Here is a 26,398-nt window from a genome sequence, read left to right on the forward strand (position 1 = left end):
GCATGACGACGCTGATATTAATATCTCTGAAGGGCCCCTAACCCAATCTGAGGGGGCCAGGGAGGTTTTGTCTGAGGGAGAAATTACTGATTTAGGGAACATTTCTCAGCAGGCTGAATCTGATGTGATTACTTTTAAATTTAAATTGGAACATCTCCGCATTTTGCTTAAGGAGGTATTATCCACTCTGGATGATTGTGAAAATTTGGTCATCCCAGAGAAACTATGTAAAATGGACAAGTTCCTAGAGGTGCCGGGGCTCCCAGAAGCTTTTCCTATACCCAAGCGGGTGGCGGACATTGTTAATAAAGAATGGGAAAGGCCCGGTATTCCTTTCGTCCCTCCCCCCATATTTAAAAAATTGTTTCCTATGGTCGACCCCAGAAAGGACTTATGGCAGTCAGTCCCCAAGGTCGAGGGAGCGGTTTCTACTTTAAACAAACGCACCACTATTCCCATAGAGGATAGTTGTGCTTTCAAAGATCCTATGGATAAAAAATTAGAAGGTTTGCTTAAAAAGATGTTTGTTCAGCAGGGTTACCTTCTACAACCCATTTCATGCATTGTCCCTGTCACTACAGCCGCATATTTCTGGTTTGATGAACTGATTAAGGTGCTCGATAGTGACTCTCCTCCTTATGAGGAGATTATGGACAGAGTCAATGCTCTCAAATTGGCTAATTCTTTCACTCTAGACGCCTCTTTGCAATTGGCTAAGTTAGCGGCTAAGAATTCTGGGTTTGCTATTGTGGCGCGCAGAGCGCTTTGGTTGAAATCTTGGTCGGCTGATGCGTCTTCCAAGAACAAGCTACTAAACATTCCTTTCAAGGGGAAAACGCTGTTTGGTCCTGACTTGAAAGAGATTATCTCTGATATCACTGGGGGTAAGGGTCATGCCCTTCCTCAGGATCGGCCTTTCAAGGCAAAAAATAGACCTAATTTTCGTCCCTTTCGTAAAAACGGACCAGCCCAAGGTGCTACGTCCTCTAAGCAAGAGGGTAATACTTCTCAGGCCAAGCCAGCTTGGAGACCAATGCAAGGCTGGAACAAGGGAAAGCAGGCAAAGAAACCTGCCACTGCTACCAAGACAGCATGAAATATCGGCCCCCGATCCGGGACCGGATCTGGTGGGGGGCAGACTCTCTCTCTTCGCTCAGGCTTGGGCAAGAGATGTTCTGGATCCTTGGGCGCTAGAAATAGTCTCCCAGGGTTATCTTCTGGAATTCAAGGGACTTCCCCCAAGGGGAAGGTTCCACAGGTCTCAGTTGTCTTCAGACCACATAAAAAGACAGGCGTTCTTACATTGTGTAGAAGACCTGTTAAAAATGGGAGTGATTCATCCTGTTCCATTGAGAGAACAAGGGATGGGGTTCTACTCCAATCTGTTCATAGTTCCCAAAAAAGAGGGAACATTCAGACCAATCCTAGATCTCAAGATCTTAAACAAATTTCTCAAGGTCCCATCTTTCAAGATGGAAACCATTCGAACTATCCTTCCTTCCATCCAGGAAGGTCAATTCATGACCACGGTGGATTTAAAGGATGCGTATCTACATATTCCTATCCACAAGGAACATCATCGGTTCCTAAGGTTTACATTCCTGGACAAACATTACCAGTTCGTGGCGCTTCCTTTCGGATTAGCCACTGCTCCAAGGATTTTCACAAAGGTACTAGGGTCCCTTCTAGCTGTGCTAAGACCAAGGGGCATTGCAGTAGTACCTTACCTGGACGACATTCTGATTCAAGCGTCGTCCCTCCCTCGAGCAAAGGCTCACACGGACATCGTCCTGGCCTTTCTCAGATCGCACGGCTGGAAAGTGAACGTGGAAAAGAGTTCTCTATCCCCGTCAACAAGGGTTCCCTTCTTGGGAACAATTATAGACTCCTCAGAAATGAGGATTTTTCTAACAGAGGCCAGAAAGACAAAGCTTCTGGACTCTTGTCGAATACTTCATTCCGTTCCTCTTCCTTCCGTAGCTCAGTGCATGGAAGTGATCGGGTTGATGGTAGCGGCAATGGACATAGTTCCTTTTGCGCGCATTCATCTAAGACCATTACAACTGTGCATGCTCAGTCAGTGGAATGGGGACTATACAGACTTGTCTCCAAAGATACAAGTAAATCAGAGGACCAGAGACTCACTCCGTTGGTGGCTGTCCCTGGACAACCTGTCACGAGGGATGACATTCCACAGACCAGAGTGGGTCATTGTCACGACCGACGCCAGTCTGATGGGCTGGGGCGCGGTCTGGGGATCCCTGAAAGCTCAGGGTCTTTGGTCTCGGGAAGAATCTCTTCTACCGATAAATATTCTGGAACTGAGAGCGATATTCAATGCTCTCAAGGCTTGGCCTCAGCTAGCGAGGACCAAGTTCATACGGTTTCAATCAGACAACATGACGACTGTTGCGTACATCAACCATCAGGGGGGAACAAGGAGTTCCCTAGCGATGGAAGAAGTGACCAAGATTATTCTATGGGCGGAGTCTCACTCCTGCCACCTGTCTGCTATCCACATCCCGGGAGTGGAAAATTGGGAAGCGGATTTTCTGAGTCGTCAGACATTGCATCCGGGGGAGTGGGAACTCCATCCGGAAATCTTTGCCCAAGTCACGCAACTTTGGGGCATTCCAGACATGGATCTGATGGCCTCTCGTCAGAACTTCAAAGTCCCTTGCTACGGGTCCAGATCCAGGGATCCCAAGGCGGCTCTAGTGGATGCACTAGTAGCACCTTGGACCTTCAAACTAGCTTATGTGTTCCCGCCGTTTCCTCTCATCCCCAGGCTGGTAGCCAGGATCAATCAGGAGAGGGCGTCGGTGATCTTGATAGCTCCTGCGTGGCCACGCAGGACTTGGTATGCAGATCTGGTGAATATGTCATCGGCTCCACCTTGGAAGCTACCTTTGAGACGAGACCTTCTTGTTCAGGGTCCGTTCGAACATCCGAATCTGGTTTCACTCCAGCTGACTGCTTGGAGATTGAACGCTTGATTTTATCGAAGCGAGGTTTCTCAGATTCTGTTATCGATACTCTTGTTCAGGCCAGAAAGCCTGTAACTAGAAAGATTTACCACAAAATTTGGAAAAAATATTTCTGTTGGTGTGAATCTAAAGGATTCCCTTGGGACAAGGTTAAGATTCCTAGGATTCTATCCTTCCTTCAAGAAGGATTGGAAAAAGGATTATCGGCAAGTTCCCTGAAGGGACAGATTTCTGCCTTGTCGGTGTTACTTCACAAAAAACTGGCAGCTGTGCCAGATGTTCAAGCCTTTGTTCAGGCTCTGGTTAGAATCAAGCCTGTTTACAAACCTTTGACTCCTCCTTGGAGTCTCAATTTAGTTCTTTCAGTTCTTCAGGGGGTTCCGTTTGAACCCTTACATTCCGTTGATATTAAGTTATTATCTTGGAAAGTTTTGTTTTTAGTTGCAATTTCTTCTGCTAGAAGAGTTTCAGAATTATCTGCTCTGCAGTGTTCTCCTCCTTATCTGGTGTTCCATGCAGATAAGGTGGTTTTACGTACTAAACCTGGTTTTCTTCCAAAAGTTGTTTCTAACAAAAACATTAACCAGGAGATTATCGTACCTTCTCTGTGTCCGAAACCAGTTTCAAAGAAGGAACGCTTGTTGCACAATTTGGATGTTGTTCGCGCTCTAAAATTCTATTTGGATGCTACAAAGGATTTTAGACAAACATCTTCCCTGTTTGTTGTTTATTCAGGTAAAAGGAGAGGTCAAAAAGCAACTTCTACCTCTCTCTCTTTTTGGATTAAAAGCATCATCAGATTGGCTTACGAGACTGCCGGACGGCAGCCTCCCGAAAGAATCACGGCTCATTCCACTAGGGCTGTGGCTTCCACATGGGCCTTCAAGAACGAGGCTTCTGTTGATCAGATATGTAGGGCAGCGACTTGGTCTTCACTGCACACTTTTACCAAATTTTACAAGTTTGATACTTTTGCTTCTTCTGAGGCTATTTTTGGGAGAAAGGTTTTGCAAGCCGTGGTGCCTTCCATTTAGGTGACCTGATTTGCTCCCTCCCTTCATCCGTGTCCTAAAGCTTTGGTATTGGTTCCCACAAGTAAGGATGACGCCGTGGACCGGACACACCTATGTTGGAGAAAACAGAATTTATGTTTACCTGATAAATTTCTTTCTCCAACGGTGTGTCCGGTCCACGGCCCGCCCTGGTTTTTTAATCAGGTCTGATAATTTATTTTCTTTAACTACAGTCACCACGGTACCATATGGTTTCTCCTATGCTATTATTCCTCCTTAACGTCGGTCGAATGACTGGGGTAGGCGGAGCCTAGGAGGGATCATGTGACCAGCTTTGCTGGGCTCTTTGCCATTTCCTGTTGGGGAAGAGAATATCCCACAAGTAAGGATGACGCCGTGGACCGGACACACCGTTGGAGAAAGAAATTTATCAGGTAAACATAAATTCTGTTTTTTGTTCATTAAACTTAGTTTAATTATATATTCTGTGTTGTGTGATTATTTTATTAGGTCTATAATGCTGTTTAGCATTTAAAGTCTTCATTTCAGAGCTTTAAAAGTAATGTATTAGGTGTTACTTATGACAATTTTGAGAGGGGCCTGGAACCTAACTCCCTCACTTCCCATTGACTTACATTATAAACTGGGTTTCAATTTATAACGGTTTCTATTTCCAACCTTTCCTTCTGGAACCTAACCCTGGCGTAAACTGAGGGCTACCTGTATATGTGTGTGTGTGACTATCTGTGTTTGTTTATATGTGTGTGCAAGTGTTTTGGTGAACATTTATTTTTTATTTTTTAAATGCCATGAAAAAAAAATCAAGTTACTCACTGAGTAAAAAAATATTATGGACAAAAAAGGTCTAAAATCTGGGGGGTCTGATATAACTGGAAAAATAATCTGAAGTTATTCTATAAATGAAAACAATGATTTAAATCAATTTAAAGATCTTCAGACCTTTACTTTGATGGTCTGATTAAATACATGCTTTTAGCTGTTTAATGATTGCAACCTTTTTTTTAAAGCATAAATGCCTGCTACCGTACGTATCAAGCATGGTTTACAGCTACAAATATTTTTCAGAAATCCAGGACAGCCTTTTATGTTTTATAGCATGGGTGCTAAAACTTTTATCCAGGTTCTGATCCATATCAAACCAGCCCTTTCCTGTTTTCTAGCTTTTCTGCTCTGAAAGTTATTGGGTCTTACTGGGAGATAGGGTGAAGCAAAGCTCTGGAATGTAGGAGTTTTGCCACCTCCTGGTAGACAGGAAAGATTTCACATATGGTGATTCGTGAACTCTAAAGATCATAAAAGAAATTAACCCCTTGGCCTAAAAGGTTGTATATATACACCATGCGGTACTTTGCTCATTGTATCGCATAACGTGTATATATACGTCCTTGCTTCAGGAAGAAACAGCAGCCTGGCTGTAAAGTTACAGCCAAAAGCTTTTGTCCATGAGCTGCAGGCATCTGTCTGCATATGGAACCGAAGCACAATTGTTACAGACTTCCGTTTGTGCCGGTGGTAGGTTCGGGAGAGATGGAGGGAGGAGGGTGGGTGGCATAGTGGGGGGAGGGAGTGGAAGGAAGGGGCAGGACCCTATACTTCAGTAAAATTAGTGTAGATAGGAGCGGGTGGGAAGGGACGCTACACTGCAGAATAAAATAATTCAGTTGGGTGGACCCTACACTAGTGAGTTGTGTGGGATGGGTTGGACCACTACATTACAGAAAAATATATTATAAAATAAATCTATAAACTGGGTACTGTCAGATAGCTGCCAGTACCTAAAATGTCAGACACTATTAGGAGGGGGAGGGTTGGAGAGCTGTTTGGGAGGGATCAGGGAGGTGGGGAGGGTATGGAGGGATCCTACGCTGCAGAAAAATACATACTTATATAAAATTTAAAGAAAAAAGTATTTACAAAAAAAACCTTCATACTATCAGACTGTCTGACAGTGTCAGATGGGAGGGTAATCCCTGTAATAAAATACTATTACCCTTACCAGCTAACTAATTAACTCCTTCATTGCCAGGCATTTCAGAAGTGTGGTGCACAGCTGCATTTAGCGCACATCTAATTCCTAAAAAATATAATATAATAATTGCAAAGCCATGCATGTCTGCTATTTCTGAACAAAGGGGACCCCAGAGAACCTTGTCTTATGACTGCAGTAGTTGTGTGTAAATCATTTCAGTGAGAAACCCAAAGTATATTTTTAATATGATTGCATTTGGTGGCAAAACACTGGCATGAAATATACCAAAATGGATCAATTCCTTTTGGTTGTCTACTGTAAATACATATTTCCATCTAATACGAGGAGAGTCAACGGCTTTATTCATTACTTGTGGGAAATACAGAACCTGGCCACCAGGAGGAGGCAAAGACACCCCAGCCAAAGGCTTAAATACCTCCCCACTCCCCTCAGTCATTCTTTGCCTTTTCGTCACAGGAGGATGGCAGATAAGTGTCTGAAGATTTCGGAGTAGTCTCTTATGGAGGGTAGTACTCTTCGGAATGGGACTGGAGTTTTAAGTAGTCTTGTCTGCCTCTCAGTGAGAGCATTAACGATTGTTAGGGTCTGGAGATGCAGGGAGAGTCTTTCTGTGAATCCATCCAGACTCATATTAACAGCTCCTTAAGCAATCAGTGTTGACGAATTTTAACTGCCTGCTTTCTTCACTCAAGTCCATGTCAGGAGCGATGCTACACACTGTCAAACTTGAGAGGCCATGTTCCTGTTCCACGGCGTTGATTCTGGTAAGATTGTTTCATTTTTTATATATGTACTGATAACGCAAGAAGACAGGGTCACAGTGTGACTCATTTTATCTGTATAGAATCAAGGGCTAATATCTCCGGAAGGTGATTATTGAACGGGGGGGATGTATACGTGATTGCTTTATTGTGTTTTTTGCTGCGACATGTGTGAGATGTGGCTCTGGCAATGTGTGAACCGTCAGGTTCTTCCTTCATTTTGATTACTGCGCAGCCTGTTTAGTTTGGTGCGTTTGTCCTCGGCTGCAGGGGAGGTCCTACAGGGCACTCCATGTGACCCCAGGTGTGGTCTCATTCCCTTCCTTTTCCTGACCATCATTTGCAGGAGACAAAATCAGTTTCTCTGTGGGCCTGGGTCATAGGAGGTGGTGAGTGCCCCGGCCATTGGGAGTATAAAGGTGCCATTTATTTTTTGCTATAGTCCAGTTGCAAATGGCGGTATCTGCGTTCTTAAGTGCTTTTCCTCGCTCAGCTAAGCGCAAGCAAAAGGTTAAACATTGCTATATTTCCCAGGGGTCATCTACTCGGTTGGATGTATCTGAGACTAGATTATCCACTGATGCCAAGGATTCCGATACTTCGGAGGACTCTCTCTCTCTGGATCGGAATCTGCGGCCTCTAAACCTTCGGCTGCGGAGGAACCAGACTTTAGGTTTAGGATGGAGAACTTACGCTTTTTATTAAAAGAGGTGTTGGCTACGCTAGAGGTTCCGGAACCTAAGTTACCAGATGAACCTTCTATTCCTTAGCTTGATAAAGTTTATGAGGACAGGGTAGTGACCCAAACTTTCCCGGTTCCCGTAAAAATGGCGAATTTTATTAAGAAGGAATAGGAGAGACTTGGATCGTCTTTATCCCCTTCTTCGTTTAAAAAATTGTTCCCGGTTCCAGACTCTCAGCTAGAATTGTGGGGATCTGTCCCTAAGGTGGATGGAGCTATCTCCACGCTTGCTAAGCGCACCACTATCCCGCTTGAGGATAGTTTGTCGTTTAAGGAACCCTTGGATAAGAAATTAGAGACCCTGTTAAGAAAGATGTTTTAACACACAGGGTTCATATTTCAACCTGCTGTCGCTGCGGTGGCGGGATCCGCTACCTATTGGTGTGACTCTCTATCAGAGATGATCGAGGTGGAGACTCGCCTCCATGAGTTGCATGAAATAATTAAGGCCCTGAGGGTAGCTAATTAGTTTATTTGTGATGCTAATATGCAGATTATTCACTTGAATGCCAAGACATCAGGCTTTTCTGTTCTAGCCCGGAGGGCTCTGTGGTTGAAGTCGTGGTCTGCTGACATGATGTCCAAATCTAGATTGCTTTCCCTTCTGGTCCAGGCCTGGACTCTATCATATCCACGGTCACGGGGGGCAAGGGGTACCTTTCTACCGCAGGATTAGAAAAATAAACCTAAGGGTCCTAATTTTCAACCCTTTTCGTTCAGACAAGTCCCAACGAAGGCAGCCTGCTGCAAAACCCGAGCAGTCCAAGGCATCTTGGAAACCTTCTCAGTCTTGGAATAAAACCAAGCAGAGCAAGAAGCCCACTGAGACAAAATCGTCATTAAGAGGCGGCCCCCGATCGGTCTCTGGATCTCATAGGGGGCAGACTATCTCTTTTTGCAGAGGCTTGGGTGAAAGACGTCCAGGATCCTTAGGTTCTGGAAGTTGTTGCCCAGGGTTACAGGATAGGTGTCAAAACTCATCCTCCCAGGGGCAGATTCCTTTTGTCAAATCTATCATCAAAACCAGAGAAAAGGGATGCCTTTCTAGAGTGCGTGAGGGATTTCTCTTCAGTAATTGTACTGGTACCTCTAGCAGAAAGGGGTCTAGGGTACTATTCAAACCTTTTCGTGGTACCAAAGAAGAAGGGCACATTTTGCCCTATTCTGGACCTAAAGTGCTTGAACAAGTTTCTGTCATTTCCATCGTTCAAAATGACGATAAGGTCTATACTGCCCCTAGTTCAAGAGTGTCAGTTTATGACCACGATAGACGTGAAGGACGCTTACCTTCATGTGCCAATTCACAAAGATCACTTCAGGTTATTAAGGTTCACCTTTCTGGATCAGCACTTCTAGTTTGTAGCTCTTCCCTTCGGGCTGGCTACTGCTTCAAGAATCTTCACAAAGGTTCTGGGAGCTCTGCTCACGGTGGTGAGATCCAGAGGGATGACATCCTGTCACGCTCCGTCCTACCGGCTGGCAGAGGAACATTCGGGAGCTCTTCTCCTTCTTCTGCAATCTCAGGGATGGAAGATAATCTCAGGAAAGAGTTCTCTGGTTCCCAGTCCAAGAGTGGAGTTCCTGGGCACAATAATAGACTCCATTGCCATGAAAATATTCCTAACAGACCAGAGATGTAAAAAAATTGTCTCCAGCTGTCTTGCCCTTCAGTCCTCCTCACGGCCATCAGTGACCCGGTGCATGGAGGTGATTGCCCTCATGGTATCCACTATAGATGTCATTCCTTTCGCCAGTTTCCATCTCTGGCCTCTTCAGCTGTGCATGCTGAGGCAGTGAAACGGCGATCATTCGGACCTATCACAACTGATCTCTCTGGACAACGGGTCGTGGGAATCTCTCTTTTGGTGGCTCCGTCCAGGTCAGCTGTCTCAGGGGGACATCCTTCCTCAAACCATCTTTCGAGATTGTGACTACGGACGCTAGTCTCTTGTTGGGGAGTGGTTTGGGGTGCCAGAAAGGCACAGGGCAGGTGGAATCGGAAGGAGTATCTTCTACCGATTTAACATCCTGGAACTTCAGGCAATCTTCAACGCTCTGGGGGCTTGGCCCCTGCTGGGTTTGTCCAAGTTCATCAGATTCCAGTCAGACAATATTACCTTGGTGGCTTACATCAGCCATCGGGGGGGGGGGGAGGGACGAGAAGCTCCCTAGTCATGAGGGAAGTATCTCTGATTCTGCAGTGGGTGGATTCATACGACTGCTCGCTATAAGAGATTTGCTACAGTTGGGGGACTCCGGAGATAGAACTCATGGCGTCCAGACTCAACTTCAAGCTACCCAGATACGGGTCACGGTCCAGGGATCCCCAGGCGGAACTGATAGATGCCTTAGCAGTGCCTTGGGGATTCAACCTAGTTTACATATTTCCACCGTTACCAGTTATACCTCGTGTAGTGGCACGCATCAAGCAGGAGCAAGCATCAACTATTCTGATTGCTCCGTCGTGGCCGCAGAGGACGTGGTTTGCGGATCTAGTGGGGATGTTAACGTCCCCTCCATGGACGTTGCCCTGTCGCAGGGATCTGCTGGTACAGGGTCCTTTTGTGCATCAGAATCTAGATTCTCTGAGGCTCACTGCATGGAGATTGAACGCTTAGTCTTAGCCAGAAGAGGATTTTCTGAGAAGGTGATTGATACTCTCATTCAAGCCAGAAAGCCGGTCACCCGTCGCATCTATCATAAGGTGTGGAGGATCTACTTACTCTGGTGTGAAACTCGTGGATATTCCTGGCATAAGGTCAGGATATCCAGGATTCTTTCCTTCCTCCAGGATGGTTTAGAGAAAGGACTTGCCGCTAGTTCCTTAAGGGGACAGATTTCGGCTCTATCTGTGTTGCTACACAAGAAGCTCGCTGAGCTCCCTGATATACAGTCTTTTGTTCAGGCTCTGTCTAGGATCAGGCCTGTGTTTAGACATTCTGCTCCTCTTCGGAGTTTGAATCTGGTTCTGAAGGGGCCTATGCATTCTATTGACATTAAGACTCTGTCTTGGAAGGTTCTTTTTCTACGGGCCATTGCATCGGCACGCAGAGTGTCTGAATTCGCGGCCTTGCTATGTGAGCCTCCTTACCTGGTTTTCCATGCAGATAAGGCTGTCCTTCGCACTGGACTGGGATTTCTCCCTAAGGTTGTGTCTGATCGCAACATTAATCAGGAAATTTCCTTGTGTCCTAAACCCTCTTCTTCGAAAGAGCGGTTACTTCATAACTTGGATGTGGTTCGAGCTTTGAAATTCTATCTTCAGGCTACGAAGGATTTCAGAAAAACTTCAGCTTTGTTTGTGGTCTATTCAGGGAAGCGCAAGGGGCAGAAGGCTTCTTCCATTTCCCTATCCTTTTGGCTGAGGAGCATGATTCGCTTGGCTTATGAGACATCCTCAGAGGATTACGGTTCACTCAACTAGAGCTTCTTGGGCCTTCAAGAATGAGGCCTCTATGGAGCAGATTTGTAAGGCAGCTACCTTGTCCTCCTTACATACTTTTTCAGTTTTACAAATTTTATGTTTTTGCTTCGGCTAAAGCTGCTTTTTTGAGAAGGCTGTGGTGCCCTCAGATTAGGTTCCGCCTCCTTTTTACCCTCCTGTTTTTCATTCAGTGTCCTCTAGAGCTTGGGTATTTGTTTCCCACAAGTAATGAATGAAGCCGTGGACTCTCCTCGTATTAGATGGAAAACATAAATTATGCTTATCTGATAATTTAATTTCCACGGCTCGTGCACGGTTCTTCGTTGGGCGGACCTAAATTTCTTTTGTTTTTTCTTCTGGCACCATTTATACCCTGCTAATTCTCCTACTGTTCCTTATTCCCTCGGCAGAATGACTGGGGGATGAGGGGAGTGGGGGAGGTATTTAAGCCTTTGGCTGGGGTGTCTTTGCCTCCTCCTGGTGGCCAGGTTCTGTATTTCCCACAAGTAATGAATGAAGCCATGGACTCTCCTCGTAACGATGGAAATTAAGTTATCAGGTAAGCATAATTTATGTTATATAGTTTTCATTAATAAATGGTGAATTACGACCAATATAAATGATTTCCACCATTTACATTGCAAAATGCGGAGAAGGATGTAAACAAACACAATTTTCCAACTTAAATTACAGGAAATTCAGGCAAAATAAATGATAAAAGTTTAGTGCTTCTTTTTATACATATATATATATATATATATATATATATATATATATATATATATATATATATATATATATTCAATTAAACATATTTGGCCAGATTACAAGTGGCATGCTATTTAGGGTTTCCGCTCAAGTGTAAACTTTACTAGAAGTAATCATTTAGCATGAGTATTATAAGTTGAAAGTCAAATTATTTGTGCACGACGAGCACTAACTTCAAAATCCTAACAGTTAATGCACTAACCCGACAGAAGTTATTAATATTTCACATTCCCATGTTCTTCACATACAAGAATGTTAATGTATTACATTTACATGTATATAGAAATATATAGGTAATAATTAAAAAAAATTGAATTTCTATGGGAAGAACATAGGAATGTAAATTATGTGTAAAGCGCTTTGTTGTTTCGCAATGTTGGTCTAACGTGGTGTCAGGTTAGTGCACATGAAAACGTAGTTATCTTAAGGTGCGTTATTTAAATATTAAAAAAACAAATCTTTTATATTTAATAATTATTAAAAAGTATTATATATATATATATATATATATATATATATATATATATATATATATATATATATATATATATATATATATATATATATATATACAGGTGGCCCTCGTTTTACAACGGTTCAATTTACACCGTTTCAGAATAACAACCTTTTTTTCCAGTCATGTGACTGCTATTGAAAAGCATTGAGAAGCAGTGCAATTATTAAAATAGCCAGTAGGTGGAGCTGTCCGCTTGTGTTGCAGCAAAGCCAAGCAAGCTGAAATTAATCAGTTTAACCAGACCTGAGCTATTGAGCAGATTTCAAAGGAACCAGATCTTCCTGTCTATAAATCAGTCCAGATTGGAATGCATAGAAAGAACTGTTTGCAGAAAAATGCAAGTGAAGTCTGTGTTGTGCATTATTTTATTAGGTTTATAATGCTGATTAGCAAATGTTTTTGTTAATTTAACTTAGTTTAATTATATATTCTGTGTTGTGTGATTATTTTATTAGGTTTATAATGCTGTTTAGCATTTAAAGTCTTCATTTCAAAGCTTTAAAACTAATGTATTAGGTGTTATTATGACAATTTTGAGAGGGGCCTGGAACCTATCTCCCTCACTTCCCATTGACTTACATTATAAACTGGGTTTCAATTTACAACGGTTTCGATTTACAACCATTCCTTCTGGAACCTAACCCCGGCGTAAACTGAGGGCTACCTGTATATATATATATATATATATATATATATATATATATATATATATATATATATATATATATATATAGGCCCTTTCCTTGAGGCTTTTCATAAGCTGGTAGAGGATGACCTTATACTCCTGTCAAAGTACCATAGTGCTGCCTCCCCAAATTTAACGCGCCAACAGATATTAGCTTTGGATACACTTAAACAGAAAGAAGGAATAGTTATAAGACAGGCGGATAAGGGGGGTAGCATTGTGGTACTTGACAGATTGAAGTATATTCAGGAGGCAGAAAGACAAGTCCTTGATACTGAAGTATATCAAACTCTTCCCAGGGATCCAACCTTGATCTTTAAATTGCAGCTGTTGGATTTATTAGATGATGGTATGCAGGAGGGTATCATAGATCAGGATACTTTTGAATATTTGAATGTTAATACACCGGCAATCCCTATTTTTCATCACCTCCCCAAGGTACATAAATCCTTGGAGGAGGTGAGGGGGAGGCCGATTGTCTCAGGTATTGGGTCATTATTCGAAAGAATTGCCTCCTGGGTTGAGTCCCTCCTGCAGCCACTTGTATTGCAATTGCCCTCCTACCTGAGGGATACCACACATCTATTGAACAGTCTGGAGCAAGTGAGTTGGGATGCAGACTGTTCATGGATTACGGTTGATGTGGTGGGCCTTTATTCGTGTATCCCACACGAATTTGGTCTTGAATCTATTAGATTCTCATTAGACATGTACAGTAATTATGATGATAATTTAAAGTCATATATACTAAGAGTACTAAACTTTCTTCTTAGTCATAACTATTTTAAATTCGAAGACCAGTTTTTTCTCCAAAGGCGTGGGACCGCGATGGGTGCCAAATTTGCCCCAGTCTATGCAAATCTTTTCATGGGCTGGTGGGAAAGATCCCACGTCTTGGGAGAACAGAACACACAGAGAAGCAAGATAAGATCATATAAGAGATATATAGATGACTTGCTTTTCGTGTGGACTGGGACTCAGGATGAGGCAGTGCAGTTTCACACATATTTAAACACAAACAGTGTGAACTTGCAATTCACATCTGTTTGGGAGAAATTATCTATACCATACTTGGATGTTTCTCTTATTGGAGACCCTAAAACTCAAAAAGTGATAACAACTCTATATAGAAAAACTATTACATCTAATACTATTTTACACGCCAAATCCAGCCATCCAAGGCACACTGGGTTTGGGGTGGCAAAAGGCCAGATGATTAGATTAAAGAGGAATTGCTCCCTGGATTCTGATTTTCAGAAGGAAGCAAGCATCCTTAAGACACAATTACTGGAAAGAGGCTATCACCCAAAGACTGTAGAGAGGGCCTATTTAGAGGTCAATAGAATGGAGCGTTCAAGTATGCTCCAATGAAGGAGTAAAAATAAAAGTGAAAATTTTGACCTGAATAAACCAACATTTACCACAACTTACAGTCCCCAGTTTAGGGAAATCTGTGGCATTATATCAAAACATCTTTCAGTTCTAACGGGTGATGAAAGTCTCAAGTGTTTTGTTGATGAAGGCTGTAATTTTGTCCCCAAAAGGGGACGAACTATAGGTAATATCCTAGCCCCGAGTATGTTAAAAAATTTAAGTACAGGAGGGAGCAGCTGGCTTTCAGTTTAAGGACATTTTAAGTGTCACTTTACGGCCTGCATAGCCTGCAGCCATACAAGTGTGACAAATCGTTTTCAGTCTAGGGTCACACAAAGAGTGTTTCTTCTATCTAACTGCACTAATTGCCGTACCACATATGTTGTATATGTAGCTGAGTGTACAGAATGCAACAAACAGTATGTGGGGTGCACGACCCGTGAAGTGAGATTTAGGATCAGGGAACATCTAAACAACATTGAGAAGGATATAGATGTCTCAGATCTGGTCCATCACTTTATCACGATCCACAATAAAGTGGTTAAAACATTTAAATGGCAAGTGATTGAACTAGTAAGAAATACTCCGCGAGGGGGTGACAGAACGGCGAAACTATTACATAGGGAGGCATTTTGGATCTTCACCTTGCGGACCAGACGTCCGCAGGGATTTAATGCAACAGGTGATATAATTAACCATTGGCAATTCTAAATGAGTCACTAAAGAATACACTATTTTTCTAAACACAACTTGGTTATAGGGTTAGGACTATTGGACTGGGACATCTTTACTTCACCTAGTATTGATTCTTATATCAATTAGATAGAAATACTGTAGTCTGTGGTTATTTAATAAATGAAATATTGAAAGGTCACCAGGGTATAAAATACAGGAATATTTAAGTTTCATATATATAAGTAAAGGTAGATTGTGGGAGATTGTGAATTAGATAACGACTCTGACCTATTAGATTTATAAAATGTATTGCCTTTCTGTATTGAAGTTTAAATAACCATATATTGTAATGAAATATGAAGGATTGCAATATAGACCATTAGAGTGTATATATTCTGGTAGTTAGATAGTACATTTAGTATTAGATTCTAACCTGAAAAAGTCTGTGTTTAATTGAAATTAGTCAATTTTGAAGGAGAGGTTGTCTAGTTGTTAGTATATCTAAGTCCACCTATCACATTATTGTCTGTACTAGTTCTCTGTATGTATTGAGTATGTTTGTTTTTGTCATTACACATTAAGAGCTCACATATCCAGACACAGCTGTTATCCCTTATAATTGCTTTTTTCTGGCTTTATAAGAGTTAACACCGGATGTAGCAGTATGGTCTATGATTAAGGCAGTTTCTAAGCCGAAACGCGTAAGAGCGGCTACGGCTTAATCTGGAGGCATGAGCTATTTTTTACAGTTTTGTATGTGTTGTGTACTATGTATATATAACTTCTTTTTTTCTTTGGATTATTTTGAATTTTTTTACAGTATCTAATACTTTTTATTATTTTGTTAGTGTAAAATATATAGCAGATATACGTACGTACAGATATATATATATATATATATATATATATAGAGAGAGAGAGAGAGAGAGAGAGAGAAAATAAAACTAACATTCCTGTATGTTAAGAACATTGGAATGTTAAATATTTACAGTATATACACAGTAGAACACATTATTAAATATTATTATGGAATTCATTTTTAGACATATATTATATATAGTATAGCCTCTAACAGTCAAATACATGCCCATATGAGTGTAACAAAATATTTTAATGTGTACATGTTGTGACTAGCTTGAATCGCGATTGCGCTGTCAGGTTCGCATTTACTTTCAACTTGTAATACAAGCGCTCTTTTCGGCACACCCAAAAAGCAGGGGGGGAAATATCACTTGCTTGCAAAAGTTAGCTCGCCACTTATAATCTAGCTCTTTACGGGGAATTACTATTTTGAGTTTAATGTCCCTTTAAATGTTTGCTAGCTAATACGGTTGCAAACTTGAAGCTATGCAATGTTTTAGTGTTACTAGAGCAAATCACTGTATATTGTGTTGCTTTGGCATTCAGCCAGGAAAAGTTTTGAATTATAGTTTGTAGTAATCATTATTTAGGTCATTGTAAATGGATGGCTAAAAAAACTTGTTAGAATACATTTTTTGCTATATTTAATTGTAGTAATACTTGTCTGCAAAGTTATATAAGTTGTGGGCACACCCAATATGGTCATTCTTTGGTGGGACATACAGATAGCTTATATTATTTTTCCTGCTAAAAAAGACCCATCCTCCTCTTCAGCAGTGTACTTAAAATACGCTCATACTATATACTTAGGAATAAAAGTGAGCGTTTTAAAGAAATCCAATGGAATATACTTGAAATTTGTACGGATGATGAACCATTTTCTTCTTAAATGGAAAGAGTCCACAGCTGCATTCATTAATTTTGGGAAATAAGAACCTGGCCACCAGGAGGAGGCAAAGACACCCCAGCCAAAGGCTTAAATACTCCTCCCACTCCCCTCATCCCCCAGTCATTCTTTGCCTTTCGTCCCAGGAGGTTGGCAGAGAAGTGTCAGAATTTAATTTGTCTCTTATGGAGGGTAGTACTCTTCGACATGGGACTGGAGTTTTAAATAATCCTGTCAGTCTCTCGGTGAGGGCTTCGATGAAAGTCGGAGTCCGGAGATGCAGGAAGAGTCTTTCTACAAAACCATCCCGACTCATGTTAACAGCTCCTCAAGCAATCAGCGTTGTCGAACTTTGCTCCGCTGCCTGCTTTCTTCTCTCAAGTCCATGGCGGAGGTGATGCTACTATCCGTCACACTTGAAGGGCCGTGTTCCTGTTCCACGGTGTAGATTCTGGTAAGATCGTTGTTCTGTACTAATGTTTTCCCGAGAAGCTACCACCTTGCGGGACTAACTTAACATAAGGGTCTCAGTGAGTCTTCTTTAGTATCTTAGACTCAAGGGTTAATATCTCCTGAGGGAGGTTATTGAACAGGTTTTTTTTAGTCATGTTTGTGATTCAATCTGCTTATGTGTAGTGTTAAATGAGCTCATGGCTTGGAACATAAAGGCCTTTGGAAGTGACGCGATCTTATGGTTGGGCGCTTTTTTGGACTATACAGTTTACCTTCTGGCCGGGCGTGATTACTTTCCGCCCTCCATTTCCGCATTCTGACCCTGTGTCAACGGAGAAATTCTAGTTCGCAGGGGTCTGGTTCATAGGAGGTGGTGAGTGCCCCAGCCATTGTGGGTGTCAGGTGCCGTTTTGTTTTGTCTTAAATTAGTCATATTGACATATTCTCTATCCAGTTATGGAGGATTCTGATGCTGAGACTGTTCAAATTTCAGACTTAGTTATGGAGGATTCTGATACTGAGACCGTTCTAATTTCAGATTCTTCGTACCACTCCATACTTCTACACATGCGGGTAACCCAAATTATGATTATTCCTTCACGCAGGGCGGCTTGTTTCTCCCGGAGGTTGCAGCATGTTTTCGCTTCCACATATTCTTGGCGATTATTCGTCTGCAGAGTCCTGACGTTTTGGAGCGATTGTGCTCGTGCCCTATTGTCACAGGTCTACTGCCTTGGGGAGGGCCTGTACAGTTCCCTGCGTGTGTAACTGTCCCTGAGTGTTGTGCCTTTCTTTACAGAGTGGCGCGCCTTTGCGTCTTACTCAGACATATTTTTCAGTTATTAAATGATCCTATCCAGGACATACTTGATTTCCAGGACATACTTGAAAACGAGAGAAATCTCAATGTATCCTTCCTGGTAAAATATTTTATAAATAAATAAATCCTTCTCGGATACAGGAATTTTTAGTCTGCTTCGAATGGTGCACCTCATTAGACATGTGGGGATGATGTAATCTCCTGACTGTACTTTTTTGAGATCCTTCAGAGTTTTTTGGAAGACTAGGGCTCCGTTTGGCTGGTCCTGCGTTAGGCCTGTTTTCTTATTGGGCATTAACCTACGGGTTGCCTTAAATTTTCTTTTTATCCGATTAGGATGTCTTTTAATTTGTTTATTATTTTCCTTCGGGAATCTTAAACTGGGATTGTTACTTCTGCGGAAGTGTTTTTGGGGACATGTTAGTCCTATGTTTGTCTGTTTTCCCTTCTTCCCCTCTGAAGGAAGATTTATGCAGCTTGACGGTTAGGACCCGGGTACAGGCTGGTCCTGTTGGGTTCGGTTCTGTCTTGTGTCTGTTCAGACACGTGGCGCCGTTCTGATTGGCTGGTCCAGTCGAGGTGCCAAGTGCTCATGTTAACATTTGTTTTACATTCAACTAAGCATTCTAGAGGACCTGTGGGTCTACAAGGCAGGAAGGATTGTCTCAGTCCTTATAGCCTTCAATTTGGATGACTAGGTCAATGGAGTTTCGGCTGCGTCATTCTCTCTTGCGTATGGTATTTTCAGACCCTAGAGTTCCTCCCCCACGTGGTGGAGAGTTGGAGGGCTTAGCACCTTCTTACCGCCGAGTGAGCGGTTTGGCCTTTTTCTTTTGAGGGTCAGGGATTGTCATTTTGACTTGGTCCTTAGCAGCTAGTAGTTTGAAGGGTATTTCGGCTGCCTTGCAGCGGTTGGGTTGTAGAATGTAACCAGCTGCAGCTATTGCACATCGACTGTGTACTGTCTAGCTGTTTTTCGGAGACTTTTTGGTCTTCTTTTGTGGTCTCCATGTTAGGTCTCCTTCTAGGGGCCTGGGAGATGTTTGTTCCTTGTTAGGGACACTGGGTGTGGTCTACTTGGGTTTGCTTGGGGTTCCTCCCGGAACTGGAGTTGGTTTGCGTCACTTTCTCCCTGTGATCATCCGCTTGTATGGAGGTGATGTGGAGACCAGCGTTTTGCTTGAGTGGTTTTGACTGCGAGGTATCCCCTTGCCTTATTGTCCTAAAGGCTGTTGCTGCTTCTAGAAGCTCTAGCGTCCTCGTACGACTTTTGCCGACTTGGCTCCTTTGGAGAGTGGGACTTCGGCAAGGGGTGGTCTCTTCCTTAGGTCGGGACTTGCAAGTTTTTCTCGTTATCCGGGTTGATCTGGATATTGCATTAGTATCCCCTGTGGTCTGTGTTGTTATTAAGATGGGGTGTTAAGTTTGCGGGTATTGTTTGTCTAAACAATTGTGGGTTCGGACCTCTTCTCCCTGGGCTTCCGGTTGCTGAGTTTCATTCAGCATTTTCCCTTGTGGATCCCGTTGTGGGCTGTTACCGTACCTTTAGGCTCTAGGGTTAGTTTCGGGGTTCCCCAGTTCCTGGAAAGTTGGGCTCTGTCCTTTTATTCAGATTACTTGACCTGGTCTTGAGTGTCGTTGCTCGTTGGGCTTGTTTTACACCTTAGGGGTTTCCCTTGGTCAGCTTGCTGTAGTATCCATTGAATTCACTGCTCTGCAGGTGAATGAACTTGCAGTGTCACTACTGCTACTATTGCACATTGGTTGCGTGTTAGCAGGCTAGTTTTTAGGGGAATCACTTTCAACAGGGCTTCTGAGTTGAGGATTGATTTCTCCTTTAACCTGTGGCTTTGTGACTTGTGGAAGATGCTGCCTTTTAGCCCTTTCCCCTTCTTGGGTGAGTGCTTAGTCTCCTTTTTATGGAGATGTGGTCCTTTTCTTAAGGCTTCTCCTGGATCAGGAGATGAGACCTGTGAGTTTCCCTAGTTGAGAGAAATATTCTCTCTGGGTTGTTACCTTCTATTTGGAGTCTTGCTGGCTCTGTGTCAAGACAAAGTTGGACCTTTTTGCTAGATTCTTTGGGTCTACGGTCCTGTTGTCTGTTCTAAGGAGCCGGGTTGCACCCGTGCTCTGTTGGATTGGCTGTGGCCATTCTTCTGCTGGTTTTGGGTTTTTTCCGTTCGCCTGTTTCAAACCTGACATTGCTGGGGCTGGCCAGGCTGGGAGTGGGTTCTGAGAGACTTTGTCATTTCCAGGATCTAGGTGGGCTTAGTAGCTAGCTAGCTCCCTAAGCTTACAAGCAGAGGGTCTAGGATTGCTCCACCTCGGGTTCTGGGTGTCACTTCTATTTCTTGGGGGACCTCGTGGAGATTATGATTTTCCCTTTTTTGGAAGACCTGTGGGTAGGTCTGGCGGCTTGGATTGCCTGGAGTGTGCCCTCTGTCTGGGAGTTGTCTTTTGCAATCTGTTCTTTTGCTGGCCGATTTTGCTCTGAGCAAGTATTCTCTTGACTCAGGGTTTTTTGTCTGGGTCTGTTACATGTTTTTTTGTAGCGGAATACTTCAGTGTTCCAAGTTCGGACTATGTGAGGACTCCGTCTTCTGTTGTCTTTTGGTGCTTTTGCGCAACGTTTGAGATAAAGTTTTCTCTGTTCCTATGTACCTCCGGTTTCTTCTGGTCTAGGCGTAGTTTCCCCTTGTCTGTCGGGACCCATTTGGGCCCTTGTGAGCTGGGCTTGCTCTGGGGAGTTTTCCTTTTTGGATTTGTGACCTTTTGTTTTTTTCTTTCGGTTCTCCTACTCCTATCCCTTTGGGAGTTTAGGCTGGTGTTCCCTTCTTTAGTGAGGGGTGAGTGGTGAGGACCGACTGTTTGGCGACGGTGTCTCCTGGAGGCCTGTTGACTCATTTAAGTCCGATTTTGCGGTCTCTAGCCAGGCTCTGTACTACTTGCGGGTCAGTGTCCTCAGGGCTTTTTCCTTTTAAAGTTTTCTCGGCATCAGACGAAGCTGGGTTTTTTGTGGGCAGTGGTTTCAGGCTTGGTGCCCTCAGAATGGGCCGCCTAATGTACCCTCCCGTCTTGGCATTCAGTGTCCTCTGTAGCTTTGGTATTGTTTTCTCAAAAGTAATGAATGCAGCTGTGGACTCTTTCCATTTAAGAAGAAAAACATAAATTATGCTTATCTGATAATTTTCTTTTCTTCTGATGGAAAGAGTGCACAGCTCCCCACCCGTATTTTTTTTTGTGGGGTGTCCTTATTTTATTCTTCTGCCACCTTTCACCCTGATATTTCTTCTACTGTTCCTTGTTGCTCGGCAGAATTACTGGGGGATGAAGGGAGTGGGAGGAGTATTTAAGCCTTTGGCTGGGGTGTCTTTGCCTTCTCCTGGTGGCCAGGTTCTTATTTCCAAAAATTAATGAATGCAGCTGTGGACTCTTTCCATCAGATGAAAAGAAAATTACCAGGTAAGCATAATTTATGTTCTACTGCATTTTTTTCTAGCAAATTATTTTCCAGAATTAAATGACGTCATTGCCCTTTTGTTTATATTTTTAGAGCATCCTGAAAATACTTGTATCTGGAGAGGGAAAATCAAGGACTGGAATCATGATTCCAATCCCGCAGTACCCACTCTATTCTGCAGCCATATCTGAGCTTGATGCCATTCAAGTTAACTACTATCTGGACGAGGAGAATTGTTGGGCTCTAGATGTCGCTGAGCTGCAGAGAGCCGTATATAATGCCAAAGAATACTGCAACCCTAAAGTTTTATGTATCATCAACCCTGGAAACCCAACAGGTGATTTGGAAACCTAAATATCATATAAAAAATGTATACAAATTTGTATGCTGTTGAACTGCAGCGCAAAATCTCAGAAAAATCACTATCTGTGGTCAGAAAAATCACTCTGTGTAGTGTTAAACATTATCAGTTCAGTTTTCACCCTTCATTCTAGCTAGTCTTTGATTTTGTAATACAAAGTCATGCCAAAAGTTTAACATTTAGGAATGTACATCTATAGCTTTAAACTGCTTCCATCTGCTATTACACATAAGCACACAAGCACTAAAATCTTTCAGCCTAATAAATGTATGGAACTTGCTAACATTCAAAAAGTACTGTTTTTTTCTTATGTTTAAAATATAACAACATAAAATGAGGTTGGCATTAGAAAACAGTTCAGTGTAAAATCTTATCTGAAATATATATATATGTTTAATTTAAGAGTAGACATTCATTTTGCTGGGCCTTAAGACACCACAGCCCAGCATTAACCACACTACACTGTGAGTGTCCATCAAGGGTGCAGTGTCTAACTTTGGTTTGAATTGTGTAAAGCATGATAATTGTAGTTTCTATACATTCATTCAACAATGTAAAGCACAATGGTGGCAGCACCCTGTAAAATACATACAGGGAGTGCAGATTTATTAGGCAAATGAGTATTTTGACCACATCATCCTCTTTATGCATGTTGTCTTACTCCAAGCTGTATAGGCTCGAAAGCCTACTACCAATTAAGCATATTAGGTGATGTGCATCTCTGTAATGAGAAGGGGTGTGGTCTAATGACATCAACACCCTATATCAGGTGTGCAGAATTATTAGGCAACTTCCTTTCCTTTGGCAAAATGGGTCAAAAGAAGGACTTGACAGGCTCAGAAAAGTCAAAAATAGTGAGATATCTTGCAGAGGGATGCAGCACTCTTAAAATTGCAAAGCTTCTGAAGCGTGATCATCCAACAATCAAGCGTTTCATTCAAAATAGTCAACAGGGTCGCAAGAAGCGTGTGGAAAAACCAAGGCGCAAAATAACTGCCCATGAACTGAGAAAAGTCAAGCGTGCAGCTGCCAAGATGCCACTTGCCACCAGTTTGGCCATATTTCAGAGCTGCAACATCACTGGAGTGCCCAAAAGCACAAGGTGTGCAATACTCAGAGACATGGCCAAGGTAAGAAAGGCTGAAAGACGACCACCACTGAACAAGACACACAAGCTGAAACGTCAAGACTGGGTCAAGAAATATCTCAAGACTGATTTTTCTAAGGTTTTATGGACTGATGAAATGAGAGTGAGTCTTGATGGGCCAGATGGATGGGCCCATGGCTGGATTGGTAAAGGGCAGAGTGCTCCAGTCCAACTCAGACGCCAGCAAGGTGAAGTACTGGTTTGGGCTGGTATCATCAAAGATGAGCTTGTGGGGCCTTTTCAGGTTGAGGATGGAGTCAAGCTCAACTCCCAGTCCTACTGCCAGTTTCTGGAAGACACCTTCTTCAAGCAGTGGTACAGGAAGAAGTCTGCATCCTTCAAGAAAAACATGATTTTCATGCAGGACAATGCTCCATCACACGCGTCCAAGTACTCCACAGCGTGGCTGGCAAGAAAGGGTATAAAAGAAGAAAATCTAATGACATGGCCTCCTTGTTCACCTGATCTGAACCCCATTGAGAACCTGTGGTCCATCATCAAATGTGAGATTTACAAGGAGGGAAAACAGTACACCTTTCTGAACCGTGTCTGGGAGGCTGTGGTTGCTGCTGCACGCAATGTTGATGGTGAACAGATCAAAACACTGACAGAATCCATGGATGGCAGGCTTTTGAGTGTCCTTGCAAAGAAAGGTGGCTATATTGGTCACTGATTTGTTTTTGTTTTGTTTTTGAATGTCAGAAATGTATATTTGTGAATGTTGAGATGTTATATTGGTTTCACTGGTAAAAATAAATAATTGAAATGGGTATATATTTGTTTTTTGTTAAGTTGCCTAATAATTATGCACAGTAATAGTCACCTGCACACACAGATATCCCCCTAAAATAGCTATAACTAAAAACAAACTAAAAACTACTTAGTGAGTTTTTTGGGTTCATTGAGAACATGGTTGTTGTTCAATAATAAAATGAATCCTCAAAAGCATGGGTGTACTTTAGGGCCCACATTCAATTTTTGAACAGGGTGGATAAAAATAAATTATTTTAAAAATATATATATATTATTTTTTTTAAATTTAAATCAGATTTCTTTCTCAAGGTGGTAAGAGTCCATAATTCCTTACTGTTAGGAATTCATCACCTGACCATCAGGAGGAGGCAAAGACGCACTACACCAATAGCTTTAAATTCCCTCCTACTTTCCTGAACCTCCCAGTTTTTCTTTGCCTCTCTAGGAGCAGGTGAAGATGGAGGTGCTCAGGATTTTATTTAAGAAATTAAGGATATTTGATCCCACAGTCTCCTCATAAGGTGAAACTTGGAGGAGTGTGGAAAAGGAGGGTATTGGCTGTGCAATGTAAATCTCCTGCGGGAGTTATGGTCAGAAGCCTGCTGCAGGTGTGGCTGGAGCTGGTACTTTGGCCTCCTCCTGTTAGGCCATGTAAATGTATTCCCTCAGTATATCCTCTACTGTCTAGTACAGTAATAGATGGTCTGTCTACTGTATCCTCATGCTGCATCAGGGTAAGATCACTGGAGTGGGCATCTGGGTAAGTACCTGCATTTCTCATACAACCCACAGGCTATTAGTTGGTACATAAGCCTATGTACCTCATAGCCAGATTACTGCTTGATGGGATCACAGCTAAGCTCACAGTCATAGGAAGACTATCTCAGACTGAGCTCTTTATAAAGTGCACTTATTATGTTTTTAAGCAGAGACGGAAGTTGGCACACACAAAATGGTGGTGCTTCATACTAACATACTTTTACTGTTTCGCATAATAGTTGAAAAACGTTTTTTTTTTTTTTTTTAATATGGCCTCTTTAAGCATAGTGCTCTGGGTGCTTCATCTAAGCCAATCGGCATTATTCATCTCAGCCGATGAGGCACCTAGGGATAACACTTGTTTGGGGGTGCTCCCTTTAGGGAGGAATGGGGGACCTCATTTGAAGTGTCCCCCATTCTCCCAGAAGGTAGCACCTTCAAACAAGTGGTATCCCTAGGTGCCTCATCAAATTGCTGATAACATACTAAAAGACCGATTTGATTCCTTGCACCCTTCTTGATCGACAGCCCTTTTAAGAAGCAGCAGAAAAAATATGCATTGTCATATACAAAGCAGATTATTTAAAGTATTGGATATATCTTAAAATGGATTTGATAGTTGCATATTGTTGAAATATTTGCATATAAATTAAAATGTAATTAATGTTGCTTCTTGTTTTTATTATTTCTAATTAAAGACAGTATAAATAATATTATAGGCCTGCATAACAGCATGCCTGTTATGTAAAAATATAATTTAATGATACTGGCTACTTTAACATAAATATATATTAACATATGTATGTCTGTTATCAATAAACACAACAAGCTAACATAAATACATTTGAATGTATATGCAACACTTAAACCATAATGCAATATACATGCATAACTGTTTAAATACTGAATATTAATGCAAGGCCTGACTACATTATATCTACAATCTTTAAAATAAGATGCATGGTCATGTATAATTCATATTAGTTTTAAGTATTGGATATATAAATTAAAATGTAGATATTCTTGCTTTATGTATTTATTTATTGTAAATATATTTCCTTCCTAAGATAGGGAGAGTCCACAGCTTCATTCCTTACTGTTGGGAAATACAACACCTGGCCACCAGGAGGAGGCAAAGACACCCCAGCCAAAGGCTTAAATATCCCTCCCACGTCCTCATTACCCCAGTCATTTTTTTACTTTCGTCACGTTAGGAGGTGGCAGAGAAGTGTCAGAAGATTTGGAGAGTCCTGAAAAAGGGTATCTGCCCTTCGAGATAGGACTGGAGTTTTAAGTAGTCATGTCAACCTCTCAGTGAGATTATTGATGAAAGTTAGAGTCTGGAAATGCAGGGCAAGTTTCTCTTGTAAAGGTGTATCTAGTCCACGGTTTCATCCATTACTTGTGGGATATTCTCCTTCCCAACAGGAAGTTGCAAGAGGACACCCACAGCAGAGCTGTCTATATAGCTCCTCCCCTAACTGCCACCCCCAGTCATTCTCTTGCAAGCTCTCAATCAAGAGTTTGTTATTTTTAAACGGTACCGGCGTTGTACTGTTTTACTCTCAGGCAGAAATTGGAAGAAGAATCTGCCTGGAGGTTGATGATCTTAGCGGTTTGTAACTAAGGTCCATTGCTGTTCTCACACATAACTGAAGAGTATGGAAAGAAAACTTCAGTTGGGGGGACGGTTTGCAGATCACCTGCTTTGAGGTATGTTCAGTATATTTTTTTCTAGAGAGATGATAAGGTCTAGAAAATGCTGACAGTGCCTGGTATATTTGAGGTAAGCCTGATACAGTGATATAACGACTGGGATCATGCTTACAAGATAAGGGTAATATTCATGTTAATTCTCATAGTACTTAGTGTAAAAACATTTGCATTACTTACAGAAAAAAACGTTTTTTCTCTGAGGGTGATAAATCTTTATTTGGGCTG

At 42.1% G+C, this 26,398-nt stretch overlaps 1 protein-coding gene across 1 annotated transcript in view; it reads left to right on the forward strand.

Annotated features, from left to right (window-relative positions):
* GPT2 (glutamic--pyruvic transaminase 2) overlaps positions 1–26,398 on the forward strand; it is a 326,120-nt gene that overhangs the window by 182,336 nt on the left and 117,386 nt on the right. Inside the window, exon 5 of the mRNA XM_053701929.1 lies at positions 21,531–21,774. Within this exon, the coding sequence (XP_053557904.1) occupies positions 21,531–21,774 (244 nt within the window). The remainder of the gene's footprint in view (positions 1–21,530; positions 21,775–26,398) is intronic.

Source organism: Bombina bombina, chromosome 1, assembly GCF_027579735.1.
Source record: "Bombina bombina isolate aBomBom1 chromosome 1, aBomBom1.pri, whole genome shotgun sequence".
Taxonomy (NCBI): domain Eukaryota; kingdom Metazoa; phylum Chordata; class Amphibia; order Anura; family Bombinatoridae; genus Bombina; species Bombina bombina.